At 31.2% G+C, this 21,855-nt stretch overlaps 1 protein-coding gene across 9 annotated transcripts in view; it reads left to right on the top strand.

Annotated features, from left to right (window-relative positions):
• LOC147064560 (leupaxin-like) overlaps positions 1–21,855 on the top strand; it is a 146,678-nt gene that overhangs the window by 80,237 nt on the left and 44,586 nt on the right. For all 9 annotated transcript variants that reach the window (XM_085958458.1, XM_085958457.1, XM_085958460.1 and 6 more), the window contains one exon: positions 4,340–4,479. In XM_085958458.1, coding sequence (XP_085814584.1) covers positions 4,340–4,479 — 140 coding nt within the window. The remainder of the gene's footprint in view (positions 1–4,339; positions 4,480–21,855) is intronic.

Consider the following 21,855-nt stretch of genomic DNA (forward strand, 5'->3'; position numbering starts at 1 on the left):
AATACTTATTTTCATCAAAAATATTATTTTTCACATTTCTAACAAAGGAGACAATGCACTGTCACATGAATGCTTCCATACTATTTTTCAATAATGTTCTGTACAAGACGTACTAGTTTGGTTTAGTATCGTTATAGTTTAGGATAGTTTGGTATCTTTTAGCATACCATTTTGTTGGTTCTCGGAATTAGGTGAAATTCTCTGGTAATTATTTCGCTGTATTTTTGTATAGAAACACTACATCTGTTTATTTAACTTAGTCTGAGATTCTGAACTTATTTTAATACGTGATTTATAGTGAGGTCATATGAAAACATCGAATCGAGATAGTCTCATATAATGAAAACTTGGATAGAACCGTGATAGAATAATATATTATGTTTATTATTATAGGTAGGTAACTAATTGATAAGCTATAAAATATCGTCATAAATAATCTTATCGACCACAACGTTGAGAAGTTATCAGTTACCATCGTTGTCATATTTACTGTATTTTTATATCGACTTGAGTTGTTTTTAAAATATAAAATAATATTTTTTTTTCTATCAGATAAATAAAAGAAAATATTATATAATAATTATAGAGTGGACACGTTGACAACTTGTTGCTTTCGCTACGAAGGTGGAACTAACTCATTGAGTTTTGCCATTGTCGGGGCTTCTGGGAAAATATAAGTAAATCTGTGTACAGTGGCACCATGGGCGATTCGCATATTTATTAGTATTGTTTACTATGTCTGTTTTAATACTAACAAACATTGCCAATACAACTGCGAATCGCTTTTTCCATACCTATGGTACAACTGTTAAATTCTTTATTTATATATAAATAGTAAAATAAGATTCTATGACAAGTAAAATATTCATATGGACAATTATGACACTCATGATTAGTTATAATTTATAATACTTTTAACATAACTCTTGAATGTATTTAAAAGAAATCCATTATAAACCTATATTTGTTAATCATAATTATAGGCACATAATGTGACAATGCTTAAAAATTATTGGCATGTGGTTTTCAAACTTGCTCATTTCAGTAACCATTTAATTCTTTCACGGTGCCCTAAAAATGCATATTCTAAAGCAGAGGTCTGAAACTTTTTTTTGCCATGGAGGCGCAATACAAAATTTAAAAATCGCCTTCGACACAATATTGACCGCTTATTGTATCACAAAGATTTAAGAAAATATTTTTTTTTCAGAATCTAGTAGATTCAAGGTAGAATGGCATCCCTCTTAATTAGGGACTGTCTTTGACATATATAAAAGTATTTTACAAAATTAGTAGCGGGCACTTTGAAAATGCTTCGCAAACATTTATTTGTATGCTTGCGAGTAATGTATTGCCGACTTCTGTCTGCAGTAGATCGACAATTTTCTCGTTAAAATCGCATTTGAAACCTTAATTATTAAGGTTTTCTGAAAGATGTTGATCGGTAATAATTATCCATTGGGAAGTTTTATCTGATTTAACGGAATGCGTAATATTTGTGATAATGGTATAGTAATTTAAATTGTACCATCGCATTTAATTAAGATTGTTTAACAGCCTCCGGCGCCCCCGAAGTTTACTCGCGACGCACACTTTGAATGCCATTGCCAATTTAACTCAAACATACATATAATTCATTATCTTAGATTAGAAATATTACTACTATCTATCAGAAGTAAGTAAATTTGTTAATCCCTTCACCACTTGCCACGTTTCCACAACCGTTATGTGGACTCATACTATGGCGTAATGAACATTATGCCGGGTCCACACTGGCAACATGTCGCGCGATAACCTCGTTAAATTTTACGATAAGTATGATAATTATCGTAAAATTTAACGAGGTTGTCGCGCGACATGTTGCCTGTGTGGACCCGGCATTAGGCGCTCTTCAATGTTGTGTTGAGACTGTTTCAGAATTAGTAAAAAGTATAGATATTATTTTATTTCGCAAAAAAAATTATTTTATATTCCTTGAATATTTGGATTAATTTGCGTCTCTTCGTCCATATGCGATCGAATATATACGATTATGTTCTGCTTATATGTACTTCAATTGTATTTTTATCAGTTTATTAGCATAACATAACACACTGGGCACATAATATTGAGTATTCAGTTGGCATTCTTATAATATTATATTTGTTACGAAACCTTCAGCGGGTCCAGGTAAAAACCTGTCTGTGCACATCCGCCCACCTGAAGAATCACTCAGCCAGAAATCTCAATGCCGATTGTAGTGAATAAGTTAGGGTCGACCAGTTTCACTTGTCATCACAGTGCTATTATGAGTCTGCAAACAAGCTATGCACAGGTCAATGAATATATTATTATTGTATTATATACGAATTAAAATGCATAATATGTATATTATGCGGTGTGTTTACCTCGTCCTATTCCAGAATAAATAATTTAACAAAAACTTTTGTTTTTAATTTACAGTGTATTGAAAACCCTAATAATGCCAATGGAATTACTATGTAGTCAAAATAATAAAATATAAATTATTGTCCAGTCTATTTTGGGTCACCGATTTTAAGCAGACATTAATTATACGTATCTTCTATTAACCCAGTTCAACAATCAATATTAATTTATTCAATGATTTTCAATCTAAGCAATGTTTTCGTGTGTGTACAGAAAATCTTTTTAATATTACTTATTTTAATACGAGCTCTACCAGTTAATTAAATACATTTTTTTAATAAACAGTCAGTTAAACAAACATAATTTAAACCATATTTGGTAAATTTTGCAGGTTCGGTTTTTAGTCAATACATATTTCGGTTGTCACATAATTAATATCAAAAGTATAAAAATAAACTATTCTTCTTTATTTATTATTCACTCCTGAAATATAATAATACTTTACTTACTAAGTTATATATTTCAAACATCATTTCTTATGAGGAATATTTTATATAATCTTTTCAGCGTGATAATCTATATTTTATAAAATATGACTCGTGAAATATCTTGTATAAAAGATTTTGCAATGTTGACGGATATTTTTTTTGTCAAATCCACTAGATTGCTAAAAATATATTAAAATTAACGATTCTACTTGATAATAATCACAAATATAATTAAAATCCACTATATAATATGTATGTTATTAAGTAGTCGATTTAGAAATTTCAGTTAACATGGCATATTGTTGTTCTTTCAGCTCATTATAAATATTTTGTTATTATATTATATTTGCTAGAATAAATAATTTGTCATGCCTTCGATTTTATCAACAATTATAAGTATTTTGAAAATGATGTTCATGTAATTATGTTTAATATAGGTTAGTATCTGCCACGTGAGAGGTGTGCTCCACTGTATGCGATATTTTATAAAACGCACAGCATTAAAAAAACACACGATTCTCGAATAGGTACTATCTACTCGGACCTACATCTTATATCAGGCATGTCCAACGCGTCTATCAAGGCATGGATTATTGTCGATTACACCATATGAATCGAGTTGTTAAGATGTTAAAAGCGTATGAATTCCGCTGTAATATACCCGATATGATTTCAACCAAGAGATTCAAATTAACTGTGAGTAACCCCTCGGGACCTAGCACTTGATTCGCAATTCATCACCCATGGCCCACCGCCATGGCCCCCACATCCTGAAACGGCCCCCAGGCTAAAATTTTGATTCTGTCGAGTATCGATACACAATTAAAAATTATACGTACAAATAATTTTAAATAAAACTATCAGAGGAAAATAGCGCAGCAGGCGACTTTTTTTTACTATTTAAGCAAATTTGTGATGTGTGTTTATCTCACTTATCTGGTCGACTGGTCGCGCTGGGCCCCTACTGAGCCCGGGCCCCCAGTCTAGAGCCCTGTCAGGCGATGCCCACCGCAGTGCGCTGAGTAAAAGAAAGCGAATATGTGAATCCCCGCGATTTTAACTGAGGCGCAGCTCCCCTTACCGTCACGCAGGGAGCTCTTTGTACATTAGGATAATAGTTTGGCGATGTGTACAACGCTCAAAAGAATACCAAAACTTATTTATACGACGAAAGGGAAATTAATCATTGCTGAGAGACAAATAAATTGTTGTTTAATTTGTAACATCTCAGTTTGAACGTTTTCTCATGCTGAACAATAATAATAAGGAGAAACTGTGATGGACCATTATCAGTTTTAATACAGATAGTAGAACACAGTCTCCTGGAAGTTGGACATCCCTGCTATATGTGATTCAATATACAGTATATTATATAAATCATCCCTTTGGGGGGTGTATTGTACAAATAAACCAAATGTTAAAATATTATTCTTATGTAGCTTTGCCTTTTTTCGTATAAATAAAGTGTTTTCTTCTTTTTCTAGATGCTCTCCTTGCTGATTTGCAGAGCTCAATCCATGGCAGGCCAGGATCCGCCGGAGGGTATGGAGCCCTCAATGGCGCTCGAAGCCCTACCGCCGTCACTACGTCGCCACGTCAAGTGGCCCCCTTATCTTCGTACTCGGTAAGAGCTTTAATAAACTAGTTGACCTATAGTGACTAACATATAAGTACGTTCTGGAATATGTTACTTGATGCTTAATAAATAGGTAATTTAAAAAAATCGTATGTCGAGATTTTGTCTGAAGTTATTTTTTATGTTCCCAGAAACCCAGCTCTTATGAATTTCTATTATGCATAATATTATGCACTATAATATTATTCAAGGTTTGATAACCAGAATGTCGTATCATCAAAACTCTGTTATTGATTTCACTTTGGTTTTGCAAGAAAAACTATAATAATTTGTACATTTATATTACACTGACAGATTGACTGACAGATAGGTTATAATATTGAAATTTTCAAGTTCTATATACATACCTAGTGAGAATTATGTTCTTGATCTCTTTCTTTAATCTCAATTCTTACACTCGACATTCGATTAGACCCTATAAAATATTTTCTTTTACGGTGCTGTCAATTCTTTGCATTGTATTAATTAATATAAAACACCGTATTATGTAGTGTAAGTTCCACGTATTTTAATATTATACAAGACCAGTTGACAATATCTCCTTGAAGCGGGCGAAACCGGTACTGTCGAATATTAAAATAAGTGATAGGTACAGTGTTTTATTTTAATTAATAATCATATCAAATATATTGCAATTTTAGAGTGCTTTTGATTGTCAGTTTAATATATTTTATTAATAAAACTGAATATTGTAAGATATCAGTTATATTATAAAAACAAAAGCATTTATAAAATATGGTTGGTATTAATACATTAGTATGGTGCAAATGAAGTACATGCATAAAACAAATTAAACTTTTGTATGTGGTGAATACAAATTTAAAATATTATTAATTGATCATTATTTGTATTACTTACTTACCACCAAAAAATATTGTATAAGCTACTTCCGTAATAATTTCTAGGTGCATCATAATCGTAGATAACCGACATACCTATTATATAAATTATAATATAATTTATATTGTAATATAATCGAGCGATAAATAAAATTGGTTGACTTGCCTTCACGATATTATTTAAATTTTCATTGCACTCCATCTGGTGTGGCAATTGAAAATTAGTGTTGCCGTACGTCCACCGCGGCTTAAATTTTCGCCGCAAGATGGAGCACTGCGTAGTGAATTTTCGTGAAAATTAACGTCAATATTATTCCAGTCGGGAGAGCAAGAAGCCAAGAAGTTCCCTAGCATTGAGCGCGATAAGCTTTTTGTTCAAAATAAATGAATATGCATCTAACCGTTGGTATATCAATCGGCGGGGATTGGCGAAATGTATGCAGCCCGTTTTTATAGGATTCATCGATAATCCCAATGACCTATTTTGTTTGAGCTATTAATACCATACAACTTGACGTAAAATAACACGAAGAGGTTGGGAATGGCATAGTTCAAATGCGCGGAATTCTTTTTTATAAGGCGTGCTAGATTCGGTTAGATTGAATTGTTGAAATATGTAGATATATCTTAATCCATTCCGATTCATCATAGTCGTGGCAAGAGACTTTTAGAGCCTCAAGTTAATAGCTGATAAAATAATCTGTTATTATAACCTATTTTATTTTTTATACTTTTATTTATTATTATATGATTTGCAATCACTGAAACGAAATAGATTAAGTTAATATTACATTGCACACAAAATATTGCTTCGTGTTAACAACTAAAATTGTAGCTACTTGTAAATAAAGAATTACCACATATCCTTATGTTGAAATTTTCTCCTTGTAGGTAGTAATGATGTCTTACAAAGTTTTTCTAAATTACATGTTTGATTAGATTAATTTTGAAACAAAGTTATTTTTATTAATTCTACTTTAATGTGGGTCATTTAACGTTTAACAAAACATTCTAACGTCATGTGTAAAAAGACCTAAAATCATCCATCTTAATACTGACTCCAGATTAATCATCTGCTGAGTAAAAGCATCTTCAAGCTGTTTCCATTCATCTCGGCCATGTTCGCTGCATTTCTACGTACTTCCTACGTAATTCCCCAATTTCGTCGATACAGCGTATCTTTTGAGTACCACTGAATCACTAAATCTGTGTAGCGATTGTCGCTATGTGTCCCCCCATTTCCATTTAAGGCTTTTAGCAAACTTTTACATTGTACACCCTCGTTTGTACCCCCATCCAATTATTCCGTTAAATATGTCTAATGGTGTAGGTATACGCCAGCATTGCTCTAGCTGTAACTTGTCGGTTTATAAGTCGTCGGTCTCGGGTTCGAATCCCGGGTCCGGAAAATTATTTTTCATAGTGCTTCACCATTTCTTGTAAAACAAAAATCTGTTAAGAAACCTCTCCGTGAGACGGCTCAGCGAAGCTGTTGTATATACATGACGGCTATCGACGGTAGTTTATTATATGTATGCACTGAGGGCGCTAATTGTTATAATAAGTTAACCGTCAAACTAAGCTGTCAAAAAGCTGTATGTTTAAAAAACCCATCTCTTAGCTGTGTTAACTTTTAGAGCGAGAAAGACAGTTTTGACGGTTTAGCTAGACGGTTAACTTATTGTAACAATTAATTATAATACCTCAATACATAAATATGATAAAGTGATAATATTTATCACTTTAGCCGTCGATAGCCGCCTTGTGTATAGAATAGACCCACAGATCCAAATGAGATTCTAGAGGCAATATAAATAGTCGACATATTAAAACAAAATAAACTACACGTAGTAATCGTTATGGGCGGATTGCAAATAAATTAGTTTTACACTGAATGGCCAATCAATTGTGGTATCTACATATTCAGCGGATTTTCATTGTTACTTACCCTATGTAAGAAAAACTTGCGGAAGCCACTATCAGGTCATAATAAAAAAATATTAAAACCAGTTATCTTTTTAATATCGACCGAGGGTATTCGATGGAATTTGACTTTAAATTTTAAATGATTTTTTTGGGATTTTCTATGGAAGTCGGCTTTAGCGACCCGGATTTCTCCTCTTTATGTACCTATACCTTTGTCTATGATACATATCGCCTGAAGATGCTTAAAGGTGAAACCCAGTCGCTAGAACCGATTCCTACGGAATAGTGTAATAATTTCACCAATTAAAATTATCTATGGATATTTTTATCCGGGTCCGTATTATCTGACATACAGACATTGTCAATTGATATTATAGTAAACTATTCTTATATTCAATGAATAATTCAAAAGATTTGAAAATATAACATACCTTTATTGAATATAGATAATTTGAAAGCATCTCAGAGATACATAATATACTTATATTGTAATATATTATATTCCATCCATTAAATTCCCAATACGTTACCCAGTATTTACGATTTTACGCCTATTGATTGTGTTATTAGTGAATAGGTATCTAATGATCGATTATTTAGGGTTTTGACGATTTAATGCATTTAAAAGATATTTTTTCACTTCAACTATTCATAATTTGTTTATGTTTTTTATTGTGATCATTGACTTGTTGGGTACGTGATAAAGTTTCTACCTACTTTATTGTGTTAATTTAGTGTATAAGTTAGAATTAACTGTATTCGTTGTCAGTGTGTATTTACCATTGGTGAGTTCGCATGTGCCTGAAGATGCCGAAAGGCGAATCCCGGGTCGCAAAAAACGACTCAAATGGGATATATAGTACAAAACTTAAATCCATTAGAATATATATATATCTACCTATATACTTACAAGAAAACACTGATGTGTTTTTTAAATTATGGATGGTTTAGTGCACAGATATTGTACCTATGTCCAGTTTAGTATGTTTTGAAAAAATCGAAGTTTAAAATTTGAGATACATGAGAAATGGACATATTGTGTATTTGAATGATAAATATCTTCTAAAATATCCTATTTGGATGTACAATATTTTTATAGCATAAAGATATGGTGCATATGAACATTTCGTGTATGTTAACTCAATTTCGACAAAAACAGGACATATAATAACTGTGCACTAAACAAACCATCGTTATGTTGGTATGTTCAATTGATATCTATTAATATGTTGACAATGCATATTATTTTTATTTGACACTTCTCTTTTTAAATATGAAGTAATTTTACCGATTTCTGTGCTGAAATAATATTATAAATCACCTGCCCTTAAGGTTGAGGTGGTAGACAATTAAAATTTTTGTTTTAAATATATTTCCATCGACACAATTCCTAAATTAAGTTGTTGGAATTTGCACCCAAATAATCCGGAAAATATGTCGATTATTTTTTCAGGGACGCGATAATAAATGTCTACTTATATTTTCTATAATATAATCCCGTATTTCCATCGTCGATTTCTATAATTAACTGAAAAAACTCCTCCCGACCATCTTGTTGTTTTCCACTTGATAAACTAACTTCCCGTTATATACCAAATCTATTTTTGACGCGGCCAACAAAATAAAAATGTCTAAGCATAACTGAATGAAGAAATAACAAGACAGAAATCCTTCCGTTGGGTAAATTGCTAACGGAAATCTTATGTAATAATTTTGAAAAAGCGTAGGGGTTCCTCTAAGTATCATGCGGCACCCCACAAATCACAGAAAAATGTTCTTGCTTGACGTTATTCGAAAAAAGATGTAAGTATATTAAATAATTTCTGACATTCAAATGCCTATATTACTATAATGAGTTTAATATTGTTTCGCGTAGATAATATTATGTAATGGTATATTTTTTCATACTGTAAATAGCAGTAGCGAAGAGTAGAGGTAGGCTGTTAAGATCAGCCATAAATAGTGAATATCAAACTTTGTGTCATACATATCTGTTTATATTGAACAAAGGCTACAATTTACTGATGGTATTGGTTAGTTTTTAAAAATCAATTAAACCCTGCCTAAACTAAACCATAATAGTTTTTGGTATATTTTGGGCGATACGACAAATTTGTGCACACTTTTTTATTCATGCTTATTTGTTTTCGTGGGATAATACATAATATTACACATATTGTTCGTTTATTTTTTTTAAAATTTATTAAGCCCTACCTAAACCAAACTATAATACAAAAAATATTATTCTATCTATAAAATTTTTAAAGTTATGTATGATTTAATTGCATAGTTTTAAATATTTTATAGATAGATGAGTATTTTTTGACTATTATCTATTATATCTTAGTTTTCGCAGGGTTTAATTGAATTTTAAAAACTCACCTAAAAAAAACACCTGTAAATAATTGTAGTCTTATTTCAATAAAAACAAATACGTATAACTGTCAAAGGTTAGTGTGCACTATTTATGGCGGATCTTAACAGCCTAGCTCCACCCTTCGCCACTGGTAAATAGTGTAGCACTAAGCCCATGGTACTTTACGAGGAATGCCAGGAAACTAGCTTTGATTTTGATTCGAGGGATAGGTAATTGATAATAGATACGTCATTTTACACTAATTTTATATGTTAATTATACACGGAAATGGAATTGATTTTTAACTTATTGGCGGGGCTCAAGATTACAACCCGCTCTATCGGTTTGAAAAAAAAAATCAAGCTGGGAAAGTTACATTTTTAAAGGAATCTTGTTCATGTTAGCAAGGGCAAAGGACAATAATTATTGATCAAGTTTATGGATTTGGAAACAAAAATTAAACTGGCCCTGCTATCGTTAATTAACCATGATTGCAATAATACATCGGTTCACACGTCTTACCAATATATTATTAGTTATTAGTTATTACGGTGGTAAATCATAATAACTCTTGTTTTTGAATGGGTTTAGTAGTGGAATTTAGTAGGTGAAAAGCAAAATATCTTTTTTCAATTTTTGAAATACACATCAGCCATTATATATAATATATGTGATGTTATGTTCAAACCAAGTCTAATAATATTGTTATTTTTTTAATTTAAACAATTGTTAATGTACTTCAATATATTATATTAATATAATAAAATAAAGTTATAATGGAGTTATAACATACTCAAATTATTATTCTTGTTGGAGAGGTATTATGTTAATTAAATAAAATAATATTTTTATTTAATTTTTGTAGTATTTTTGTAGGTCAATTTTACCACTAACGGACGAAACCGATACCGTTAGTTGTTAAATTATGTAGCCTAAGTTCCTATTATACATTTTGTTTTATTATAATTAACATTATGTTTTCCTTAAAGTTTGTATGCTTTTGCTTCACTATTTTTATTTAAATTGAAATCAATTATTTTTCATTCATGACTGAATATAGGTACCTACACATAATTTAAGAATGTAGAATTTTCATGGAAAATGCATAACTCTTGGAAAAACTTCAGAAACATGTTGTAAGAAGAATCGAAAAAAAAGTTTTAATTCGACTTGGTCCAGGATTTAATTTTACTGCAATAAGTATTGTACATATAAAGACAGTAAAATCCCCAGAGCTTTCATTATTATTTTTACAACGTTTTTCTTAGCTCGTATTCTAATATGTCCGGTGGTTCTTTGTCTGGTACAAATCTTGCAATCGATTTTTAACTAACTTCCCGACTAGCTAGACATTTGAAACTTTTAGAATATATCAGAACATGATGCCAATGCATTTTTTAATACTGTTAGCTATCTTTAAGTAGCATTGAATTCATTTTCAGTTAATTCTGTTTTGTATGAAAAGTTATTTCGACACCATTATTTGTTGCTAAGCGGATGGTCCTAGCAACTAAATTATTAATATATACGTGCGTTACTATGGAAATCAAAATGAAATGTCAATATGACATTTCAGTATTCTATGATCGTTTAAGCTAGTCAAGTCAAGTTTATATGATTCAACAGAAAATTTAAAAACGTTGTAGGTATATAAAAAGTTCTTTTTATCTTCTAATTATTTAATATTTAGATGCACAAAATTAAAACCTCATGCCATACGTATAGGTACTATCAAAGCGTAAATTGCCAAATATGATATACTTATGAATGCCACCCTCTTTTAATATACCATATTATTATAACATTATTTTTTTCTGTGGCTACCAATTCCTACAATACTAATAGTGCACAATATGGCTCATTTATATTTATACTATACAGTATACGCTGATTAATATATTATATATTATAGTAATATAAAGTTAATATTGTGATTATTTGCCTGGTAATTAAGCTTCTATTATACTGGTTATTAACGGTTGATTAACGTTAACTGCATAAGTTTAGTAAGATCACATATTTATGCTGTACCTATGCTTTTTGTTAATGAAAATAAATATGAGCTTCAAAAAACAACCTTCATACATTTTATAAGACGGATCGGCGCCACTTTGTTTTGGCATGTAATATAGGTTAATATATTTTTAAAATACAGAATCGAAAAAAATATATTGCATTAAGGTCACGTTTGTTATGTCGCATATCCATCACCCGTATTTCATTTTCGAGAATAATTTCTCGCACACTCACCAGGTATTCAGGAAAACTGTCATTCATTTTTTTTTTAACTCGTCTATGTAGAAAGTATTTTTTTTACTTCGGTGAAAATTATTTTCTGACTGGCCGCAAGATGTATTATACGTAGGTACGGGTTTATAATATGACTGTCCATAAATTAATAACATAATATTAATGTCTTTCTGAGGTGTTCCAAATTATGTATTTTTATGCTGTACGATAATATCATTTCCGTCAGAGAGATGAAAATATCTGATGTTTTATAATGTCAAATTAATTTAAAAAAAAAAAAACTCAATGTAACTTTATTTTAACCGAAGAATAATGGATCTCAGTGAAATGTGTGTCACTAAATGACAAATAGCCGAATTTTGGTTGTTGTTGGTTATTAGTAAAAACCATAAATTTCAAAGGTAACTTCAGTGTTGTTTAATGTAGCCAGTGCTTAAAACAGTATATCTTATTGGGAAAATATACGAATGGTATACTCTCCTTAAAATACAAGTATGTCCCGTGTTTCCGAAATATATTAATGACACTCGTCAATCATTGTTAATGTTATCATCCCTCACCTTTGGTGACATCTGTGCTGCGTACTGTCATATTATGACATTTTCTGTTAAAATTACACGGAAATGATAATATGGAATTGACTTTTTGTGTGAATATAATATTGTCTTCAAATTCTTGCTATTTTTGACAGGCGCCGGCAAACATACTGCATTAATACTTACTTATACAATTGATTAATTGAATCCGAAATATAAATTAATAAAATAATTGTAGTAGTTAATTGAGTTAGCATTTACTTGGTAGAATTCCATTTTAAAAGAAATGAAAATATAATTAATATTAAATTCTACAGGTTTTTTAGAAAGTTTGTCGATAGCTATTTCGGTTGTAACACCATTGTCTTGATAATGGTGTTACAACCGAAATAACTATCGACAAACCTTCTAAAAAACAGGTAGAATTTAATATTAATTATATTTTCATTTCTTTTAAGGGGGGACATGCTCGTCGAAGGTCAAAATTGAGTTTTTATTGTATTTTCAAACCATGATCCTGGACACTCCTTAAACGTTGTAGATGATCTATTTATATAATTTTGAAGCCTTATTATCCTTTATAGTTATTTTAAACATTTGATGACTGCATGAAGTATTTTTGTTACATAAAATAGTATTCTTTTAAACCTCTCGCTCTAATGTTTTAGAATATAGTCATATTTCGGTACATAACTGTGCAGTGGTGTTAAGATTTTTTACATTTATTAATTTTTAAATGCATTTATAAAACCATTAGTATAATTAATTACGAGATAATTTTTGTAAAATATTCACGATAAAAAATTATTTTGACAATCTCTGTGATCCCAAATTTGACAAGAATTAGGCATTTTATTATTCAAAAAATCGGCAAGATTAACACATTTGAAGATGATTCTAAAGATACTTATTATAAGCTATGTCTTTGACCATTCAAGTGTGATAAAAATCTTATGAATAATGATTGCTTTATAATAATTATTGACCTAAGAATAAGGTAGTGTTTTTTTGAAATACGCCATTTCTTTTGTCATTCCCTAGTAGTTAAGCTACAACATACGGCCGTAGCCATAAAATGACAAACTATAATTAAAGTAGGGAGTAAAATTATGTTAACGCGCGTGTTTGAACATGTACCTAACCGAATTTTTTTAATTTTTTTTTTAAACGGTACATGTTCAAACACGCGCGTTAATATCATTTTACTCCCTACTTCAATTTTAGTTTGTCAATTTATGGCTACGGCCGTATGTTGTAGCTTAACCACTGGGGAATGACAAAAGAAATGGCGTATTTCAAAAAAACACTACCTTATTCTTAGGTCAATAATTATTATAAAGCAATCATTATTCATAAAAATTTTATCACACTTGAATGGTCAAAGACATAGCTTATAATAAGTATCTTTAGAATCATCTTCAAATGTGTTAATCTTGCCGATTTTTTGAATAATAAAATGCCTAATTCTTGTCAAATTTGGGATCACAGAGATTATCAATATAATTTTTTATCGTGAATATTTTACAAAAATTATCTCGTAATAAATTATGCTAATGGTTTTATAAATGCGTTTAAAAATTAATAAATGTAAAAAATCTTAACACCACTGCACAGTTATGTACCGAAATATGACTATATTCTAAAACATTAGAGCGAGAGGTTTAAAAGAATACTATTTTATGTAACAAAAATACTTCATGCAGTCATCAAATGTTTAAAATAACTATAAAGGATAATAAGGCTTCAAAATTATATAAATAGATCATCTACAACGTTTAAGGAGTGTCCAGGATCATGGTTTGAAAATACAATAAAAACTCAATTTTGACCTTCGACGAGCATGTCCCCCCTTAATTATAGTAGCTTATTTAAGCAATAAACCATGAATCTTTTTAAGCTTGATTTTCGTGTATTTAGGCTCAGTCTGAGAAGGTTTTAGTCAATTCACCATGCCCATTTATATTTGTAATAAATAATATGTATTGTTGCAGTTTGTAATAATATGTAAATGAATCCGCATTTTAAGCTCCGTGTACACTGTAAGTAAGCCAAACTAATTTTTCTCCCGTCTCAAAAGTGTGTTGCGTTTCATTGTTTTTTATAACAAAGCGTTGAAAAATAATTGAAAGACATTTCTCTGTCACAAAGTTATTAAAGAAAGTAATTAACTGCTTCGTTTAATACATTTTTTGAAACAAGAGAAGTCAGCCGCAAGCTCGCCACGTTTCGAAGCTTTCAAACATTCCGTGGGGGGGGTGTTAGGTGACTTGTGGAAATTCCCGCAGGAAAACGATAATATCATTGTTTTGAATTTGAATGACTTGGAGTTAACTTGAAAGATCTTTATTGCAAACAAAAATATAATCAGATTTGGATAATATAATATTACAATACAAACTATTGAATGCTTATCAATAATTGTAAAATAATAATCGTCCTTTCTTTTATATTTTGTTTACCAAATTGTTTTAAATATGTGTGATACAAGTGTAACGATTGTAATGGATTTTATTTTGATACAATTATACATACATTACCGCCTAGATACGTTCTTAGAAAGTTGGCCATAGTGTTTCCGTAGCACAGATTCCGTTTATATATTTTATTTTAAAATTACATTAATAAGCATTACAAAAATAAATGCGTTCTTCGAAGTAAGGTATTCATTCCTAGTTCGAAATATGAAAACGTTTTTGACAATTCCGCTAATCGACGGCCAACCGAATAGTTTTTGATGAGTGTCATTATTTGTCGAATTTTATAATGCAGATGTTGATGACTCCGGTCCAAATATTTCCACCCCCAAAAATTTTATTACTATTTGTTTTACATATACTTACAATGAGTATTTTATTTTTTCCCCAACCTATCGATATTAAAACAGCTTGTAAAATTTGCTAACATAAATATCATGAATTATTTCGGCATATCTACTGCAAGATTAAAGGAAAAGCGAAAAGTGTTTTTGTAATAAATTATGAGAATCATTACAATTTTTATCTTGGCCCATTGCGGTACGTCCGAAACACGTTTATTCTAAAAAAATTAAATATCGTATTAATTAAATAATTTAAAAAATACATATAATATTTAGTAGGTACCCACTTGTGCCACATAAGTAAATATTCAGATCAGTTTCAGATCTGATGATAAATAAATCATGTGAAATAAGTACCGGGTACAGCATGTTGTGTTTTATTTTGACGAATACAATGTCTTTCAACGAAGAATTTATAGTTAACACCATTTTAGATTACATCTGCTAAGCTTGTATCTCCTTAGTCGTTTTCCTCGTCACTAGGATCGTGGCCACTCTGGAACACACTATAACTATGGATCAGCTGTCATCATTTTATTTTGTCTTATACCAGATTTGAGGCGGGTATAGGTGTTACAAAGTGCTGGGTACGTACTGTCTAGCGTACTTCCAGAGTATTTTCGGATGTTACGATCTTAGAACTTCTTTATCATTCCTTGGTTTTAATGGAGATAGTTAAAATATATTTTTATTTTTCTTTACTTAAGGCTGTAATATAAGACGTATACTATCCGTGGCTTTATCCGACTGACCTCCACTTAGGTATGTTTACACACAGTCCAAAAGTTATAAAAGATCTTTATATGGTTTGTAGTTTTTATCCGACTTATATGTACGTGCCACAAAGTGTAAATAAGAACTACTATAATACGAGTGCTTAAAGTCAGACAACGTTATCTACAAAAAAGTGTTTTTTTTTTTTTTTTGAGATAACGTTATTTTAAATTTACGGCTACATGATAGTCAAACAACGTTATGTCAATCTTTTCTAATTTCTTATTAAATCGTCAGTAAAGTTTAACGCTAACTACATAAGTTACCCTTGTTTTCATATTTTTTTAAAACTATCCCTATAAATTTTAACATCATCATAAGCAAGATAAATGTACAATACACAATAAATTATAAAATATTAACATTAGGGCTTAAATAAACATTTCCCTTGTTGAGTTACAAGAATCTAAAATAACGATTATTGGCTCTCCTGTAAAGTTACACTTTTGTAGATAGTGTTGTTTGACACTAAGCCCTCGAATATAGAGCGTAGTTATACACAAAGCAGCCAAGCCACAATTTTGAAAAACATGAGTTATTGTGATTTCCATAATCTGACGTTTGTTTTACGTTCTGCACAAATCAGCCAAGCTGCTGTCATGTAAAAATCTCATATAAATGCGTTTTAAAGATTTTGCAAATCGCAGAATATGACATTTTCGATTTGCATAAAGCAACCAAGCTGCTGTCATACAAAAATGTCATATAAATGCGTTCTAAAAATATGCTATATTCGTTCTGCAAAAAGCAGCCAAATGATAATATTATGTACTTACCTAATTATTAAAATCCTGACTTCTATATTCAATTAATAAACATTATTTTCTCAATTACATTATATGTTTTTCATTTTAAACACAAAATAGTGCCAGCCAGCTAAATATTAATGTATAATTTACAAGCTTTTCGAATTATTTTCAGAATTTTGAAATTCCCATAATACTTGAATAACTTAGAAGGTTTTTTTAAGAAAATAGATGCAAAAATAACGATTTTTCTTACAAAAACAAGCGTTGGCTGCATTGAAGAATGTACATTTATCTCTTTATAAGTTACACAAAATCATATAACTATATAATATATATCATTCAAAAGTTATAAATAGTATACAGAGGCTTTGTGGATTTAAAGAAACACATTTTACATAAAAGTGCTTCTATCTCTATTTTAGGTTTGTGTGGCTTGGCTGCTTTGCGTATAACTACGCTCAAATAATGCTTCCCGACCATGTCCGATCCTGATAGGATCATATGGGCCTCCACAGAGTGGAGGTTTGTATTGACAGATTTTGTTTTTTACGAGAAATGGATGTCAGCCACTTGCTCAACCTAAAAATGTGGAACGCTTCACGATTTTGCGTGGCCTTGATAAGTATCTTTGATAAAGGGAGAATCAGTTGTTTGTCCTCCCAGGATGCAGAACTAACCTGTAATTGATAACGCAAACTGGAAACGCAATAACTGTTTTCAACCAAATTGTTTCGAATATTGATAAGAATGATAAGTTTAAGTATTCGACTTGCGTGAGGTGAGTTTAGGTGCATACTTAGCTCACTCGGTGTACTTACTTTAAATAATATTACTTATTTCTTCGTTTTAATAGTGAACGTTTTTACATTATAATTTATAATGCTCGCTTCATGTAAAAGAATAAACTTTAATATTTTCAAATGGATTGTCAGCTTAGTGGGTTTCAAGGTGGATGGATAATATAATATTTACTTCGCCCTGTTATGCTCTAGAATCAAAGCATGGGCAAGCCATGGAATCAACGTCAGTTTCTCATTCTCAGGTGGCATCCGCAGTACATACCTCTTCCAGCCACCTGAAGGTCATTTCGGCCATGCAAAGAACATCTATCACACTACTTGATGTATTTATTTTTCTAAATATCCATATACCTGTGATTGAACGTTATCAATTGATTAGTGACTATTGGAAATGTGTCACTAAGTCAATAAGTATTCATTTTATTTTCATTTATTATGGGGCATGGGCGATGTAGCATATAACATATTATGTTTAAATAATTTCATGGCTGGATTGTAAGGACATCAATTTGTAAGCGTCAAAATCTCTTACACGAAATGTGTAAAGTATATCTATGTTTAGAATTCCCGAAATAGTGTGCTGTGAAGAAAATTGCATGTCGAGATGCCGCAAAATCTATTAAACATTTTCGCGTATACAAATGATGTAAAATGCCAAAGAAGATTATACCATATTTTAATATTTTGGCAACTGGTGTGCAGTGGTAACTATTTAGCATAACACGCACCGGCAATTTCGTCTTGGATTTCATCCAATTGTAATTCATTGTTCGATCACACACTGCTTTAAACATATGATGTCAATCGGAAAACTATTTCAATAGTATTTACGTCATTTGTTGTGCGATATAATAATATGCTGGTAGACAAAGTTGGTGGTTTAAATTGAAATGCACTTTAATTATATACCCTGACTTATCCATTTACAACTAAAAGTATCTATATTGACTTTATTAAATTATTGTCCACAATTTCTTAAGGAGAAGGGTGAAATTTGCCAATTCAATCAAAGAATATTTGAAATTATGTTACTGTTTACGTACCAATGTGTATGAGTTTGAATTTGAAAAATCGAATATTTCTAACGTTAAAAGGACAGCATCCATCACTATCTAAGCTCCAAGAAATGTAGATTTCTGCAATTCGGAGGTGTCTTAGAATTTACGTAGGTTGGTATTCTGTATACTCGATGGGTTCATATGCTAAATTGAAGAATCATCAGACGAATTTAACTTAGCCTCAATAGTAGGCTTCATGACATACAATATCGTTTGAAAACACCTCACAAAAATAGGTCCATATCTGAGGCTACGTTCTCAAATTTTGTGATTTATTCGTTGACTAGACTTACTTATTAAATGTATTTGTTGTGGGAATTTGGAATGGGTCCATTTATTCTGTTACATCTCTATATCAATATTAATACAAAGGAACAAACTTTGTGTGATCTAAATTTCTTAGTTCATTAAAAATGTATTGTGCTTTTAACACTTGGAAACTTGGAGCAAACGTAAAATCATGATTTAATGATTATTAATTGTAATTATTATTTTTTTAGTTTCATTCATTTATACAGATTCATTTATACACAAGTTTTAAAAATGCTAGATTTTTTATTATAGAAAAAAAAGATAATTTTGACAAACCTCAGAATTACATATAGTTATTAGGAAAATCCTAGAAAACAAGTTAGACAGAGTGGAAGACAGATTGTAATTCGCGTAATAATTTAGTTGAAATACCACAGTTAGAACGTAGTTATAAAAAATAATTTGAATGTAACATATAATGATCGATGGCTTAATTAAAAGCGATAGCACTCACCCGAAAAGTGAATGATGTGAGTTCGAGTTCTATTCGGTCCAACTTTGTTTCTAGGATTATTTAGTATAGCGATACTATCAGCCACAGTTTAAAAGTGTCATGTAACTAAATGTCAATAAATATAAGGTATACCTATCTACTAATAGATTCCATCGATTTTTTACGATAGAATTCCATAGAATATACATGAAGTACCTGATTCGTTGAACTTTAGCTGTAATATTACATAATATGATTATATAAAGTTATATGAATGATAATGTTTTACTGACCTGCCACTGTGTGCAATTCAATAATTAAAGATTTGAAATATCTCACTTGTTACTTATTTTTCGTTAATTGGTGGCGCCCCGCGGCGACGTTCGGATGTCATTCTTGAACTGCGAAATCGTTACAACTATTGAACCTTACAAATTGCTGCTCTACTCATTGGAATCGATCCAAGATACCTTCATTTGTCAGTCGTCGTGGATGTTTGCATCAATCTGGGAGTTGCCGACCTGTTGCTTGATGTATCTCGTGTCTGTCACGTTTTGGCGATAAAATCAATGGATATTTTATAATCTTATTTATATTGTAAATTAAATGACTTAAATTGACTGCCAAAATACTTGCAACGTTGCAATATTTATTGCGCCAATTAAAATAATCTCTACACCAACAACTGACAGTTAACAAACTGAGTTCATATCAATCGTGGAAAATGAAAATGAAATCTGCAGTTATACAATGTGTTTAACCCAGGGGTTGGATTAAAGACAGATAAAGTTTCATTACTTATGATTTATGCATATGATGCTAGTTACTCTTTTGAAGGTTTTTGCTACAAACTATGTATGAAATTAAAATTCACCCGAAATTTTAAAATATGTGACGTAAATTCGCCAATTTGTTGTGGGTAATTAAAACAATATTACGTTGTAATACCTATCACACATATCCGATAATTATTTAAAAAATATATATCATTCATATTGTTCTTCTTTGTGTCGTATTTTCAAGAACTACAACAGAAGTTACCAGAGGCAACACCATTTCCTTAGTTTGTAGGACCTCGTTTATTTTCGCATTTTAGTGGACATAACATCTTGCACGAGTGTTTCATCATCCGTGATTTTCATTTCGCCACACATGCAGGCTTGGTCATCAGAGATCCCTCATTTCACCATATTTACTCGACTACGCCATACCGATCTTCGCAGTCTGCTAAGGGATAACCATGTTCCGTACTCGCTACTGGTTCCGCGGGGAAGACACTACTGGTCTTACGCACGTTTATAATATTATATTCTTCTTCCATACGGACAGCCAATCCTCTTCGGATGAGGCCCTCAAAGGAATGGTAGTCGCCTTATGAGTATAATACCAATAGATTGTGTGTCGCAGATTCTTATCCTCAATATGGGGCAGTTTGGCATATATTTGTGTTGTACATAATATGCTAATAAACGTGTTGTTGTAAATATACACGTTTAAAAAACGTGTACTGAACATTGTATGTTAAATATTGAAAAATATATTTTGCACATAGACACACAACATTGTTAATAATATCCTGAAGATTCCAATAGAAAAACAACTTATATTATTTGGGTCCTTTTTATGAAATCCATCTCCAAATCCGTGTACAAAACTTAATTAAACTGCCAGATTCATTCGTATAGGTCGAATTTCTCTAAAGATTTTTAAACATATGAATGTAAAATTATCATAAATGGCCTATTTTAGTATTGTTATTTATTATTTATATAGACATGTGTATGCACCATTTTTTTCACCAATAATCCTACTAAAATATGGTGCATACAGTTATCCATAAAAATAATAAATAACTTCTGTAAGTTGTTTCAAAGAACTTTCTCGTAAAAAAAATCAAATTTAAGTTAAAATTGTTCTGCATTCAGCTGACGAAGCTCTGATCAATTTGTGTACAAATCATGTTCCAGATTTCAATTTGTAAACACAGCAATCATAATAATATATCATAATCGTATCCAGACGTCTGCCGAATCTGATGCATTTATAGTTTACACAAATTGTCAGTTGAACGAAAACTTACTTTTCGCCATTCTAGAAAAATTCGAATGGGACTTTGAAACTAGGCCAAACGTCATTTAAACACAATATTATGTGCATTCTATCACTTTTTATGTGAAAAAGTATCGTTATAGGTGTTATAACTATTCATAGACTTTCTTATATGTCTGACTGATCGCTTTCAATATGAGTTATATCATCTTCAGCCGGGGTCAATCCACTGCTGGATGAAGGCCTCCCCAAGCTTTCTCCAACTCTCTCAGTCCTGTGTCGTTCGCTGCCACGTATTTCCGCCGAACTTTACCAGTTCGTCAATCCAGCGGCTTTTAGGGCGACCCTGTGGCCGTTTCGTACCCCTTGGGTACCATTGGATGACAGTATTTGTCCAGCGGCCGTCCTTTCGGCGAGCAATGTGCCCCGCCCATCTCCATTTCAGCTGTTTGGCAACGTCTATT

The sequence above is a fragment of the Rhyacophila brunnea genome, unplaced genomic scaffold (genome assembly GCF_057557595.1).
Source record: "Rhyacophila brunnea isolate RB1 unplaced genomic scaffold, BYU_Rbru_1.0 scaffold_7, whole genome shotgun sequence".
NCBI classification, from domain to species: domain Eukaryota; kingdom Metazoa; phylum Arthropoda; class Insecta; order Trichoptera; family Rhyacophilidae; genus Rhyacophila; species Rhyacophila brunnea.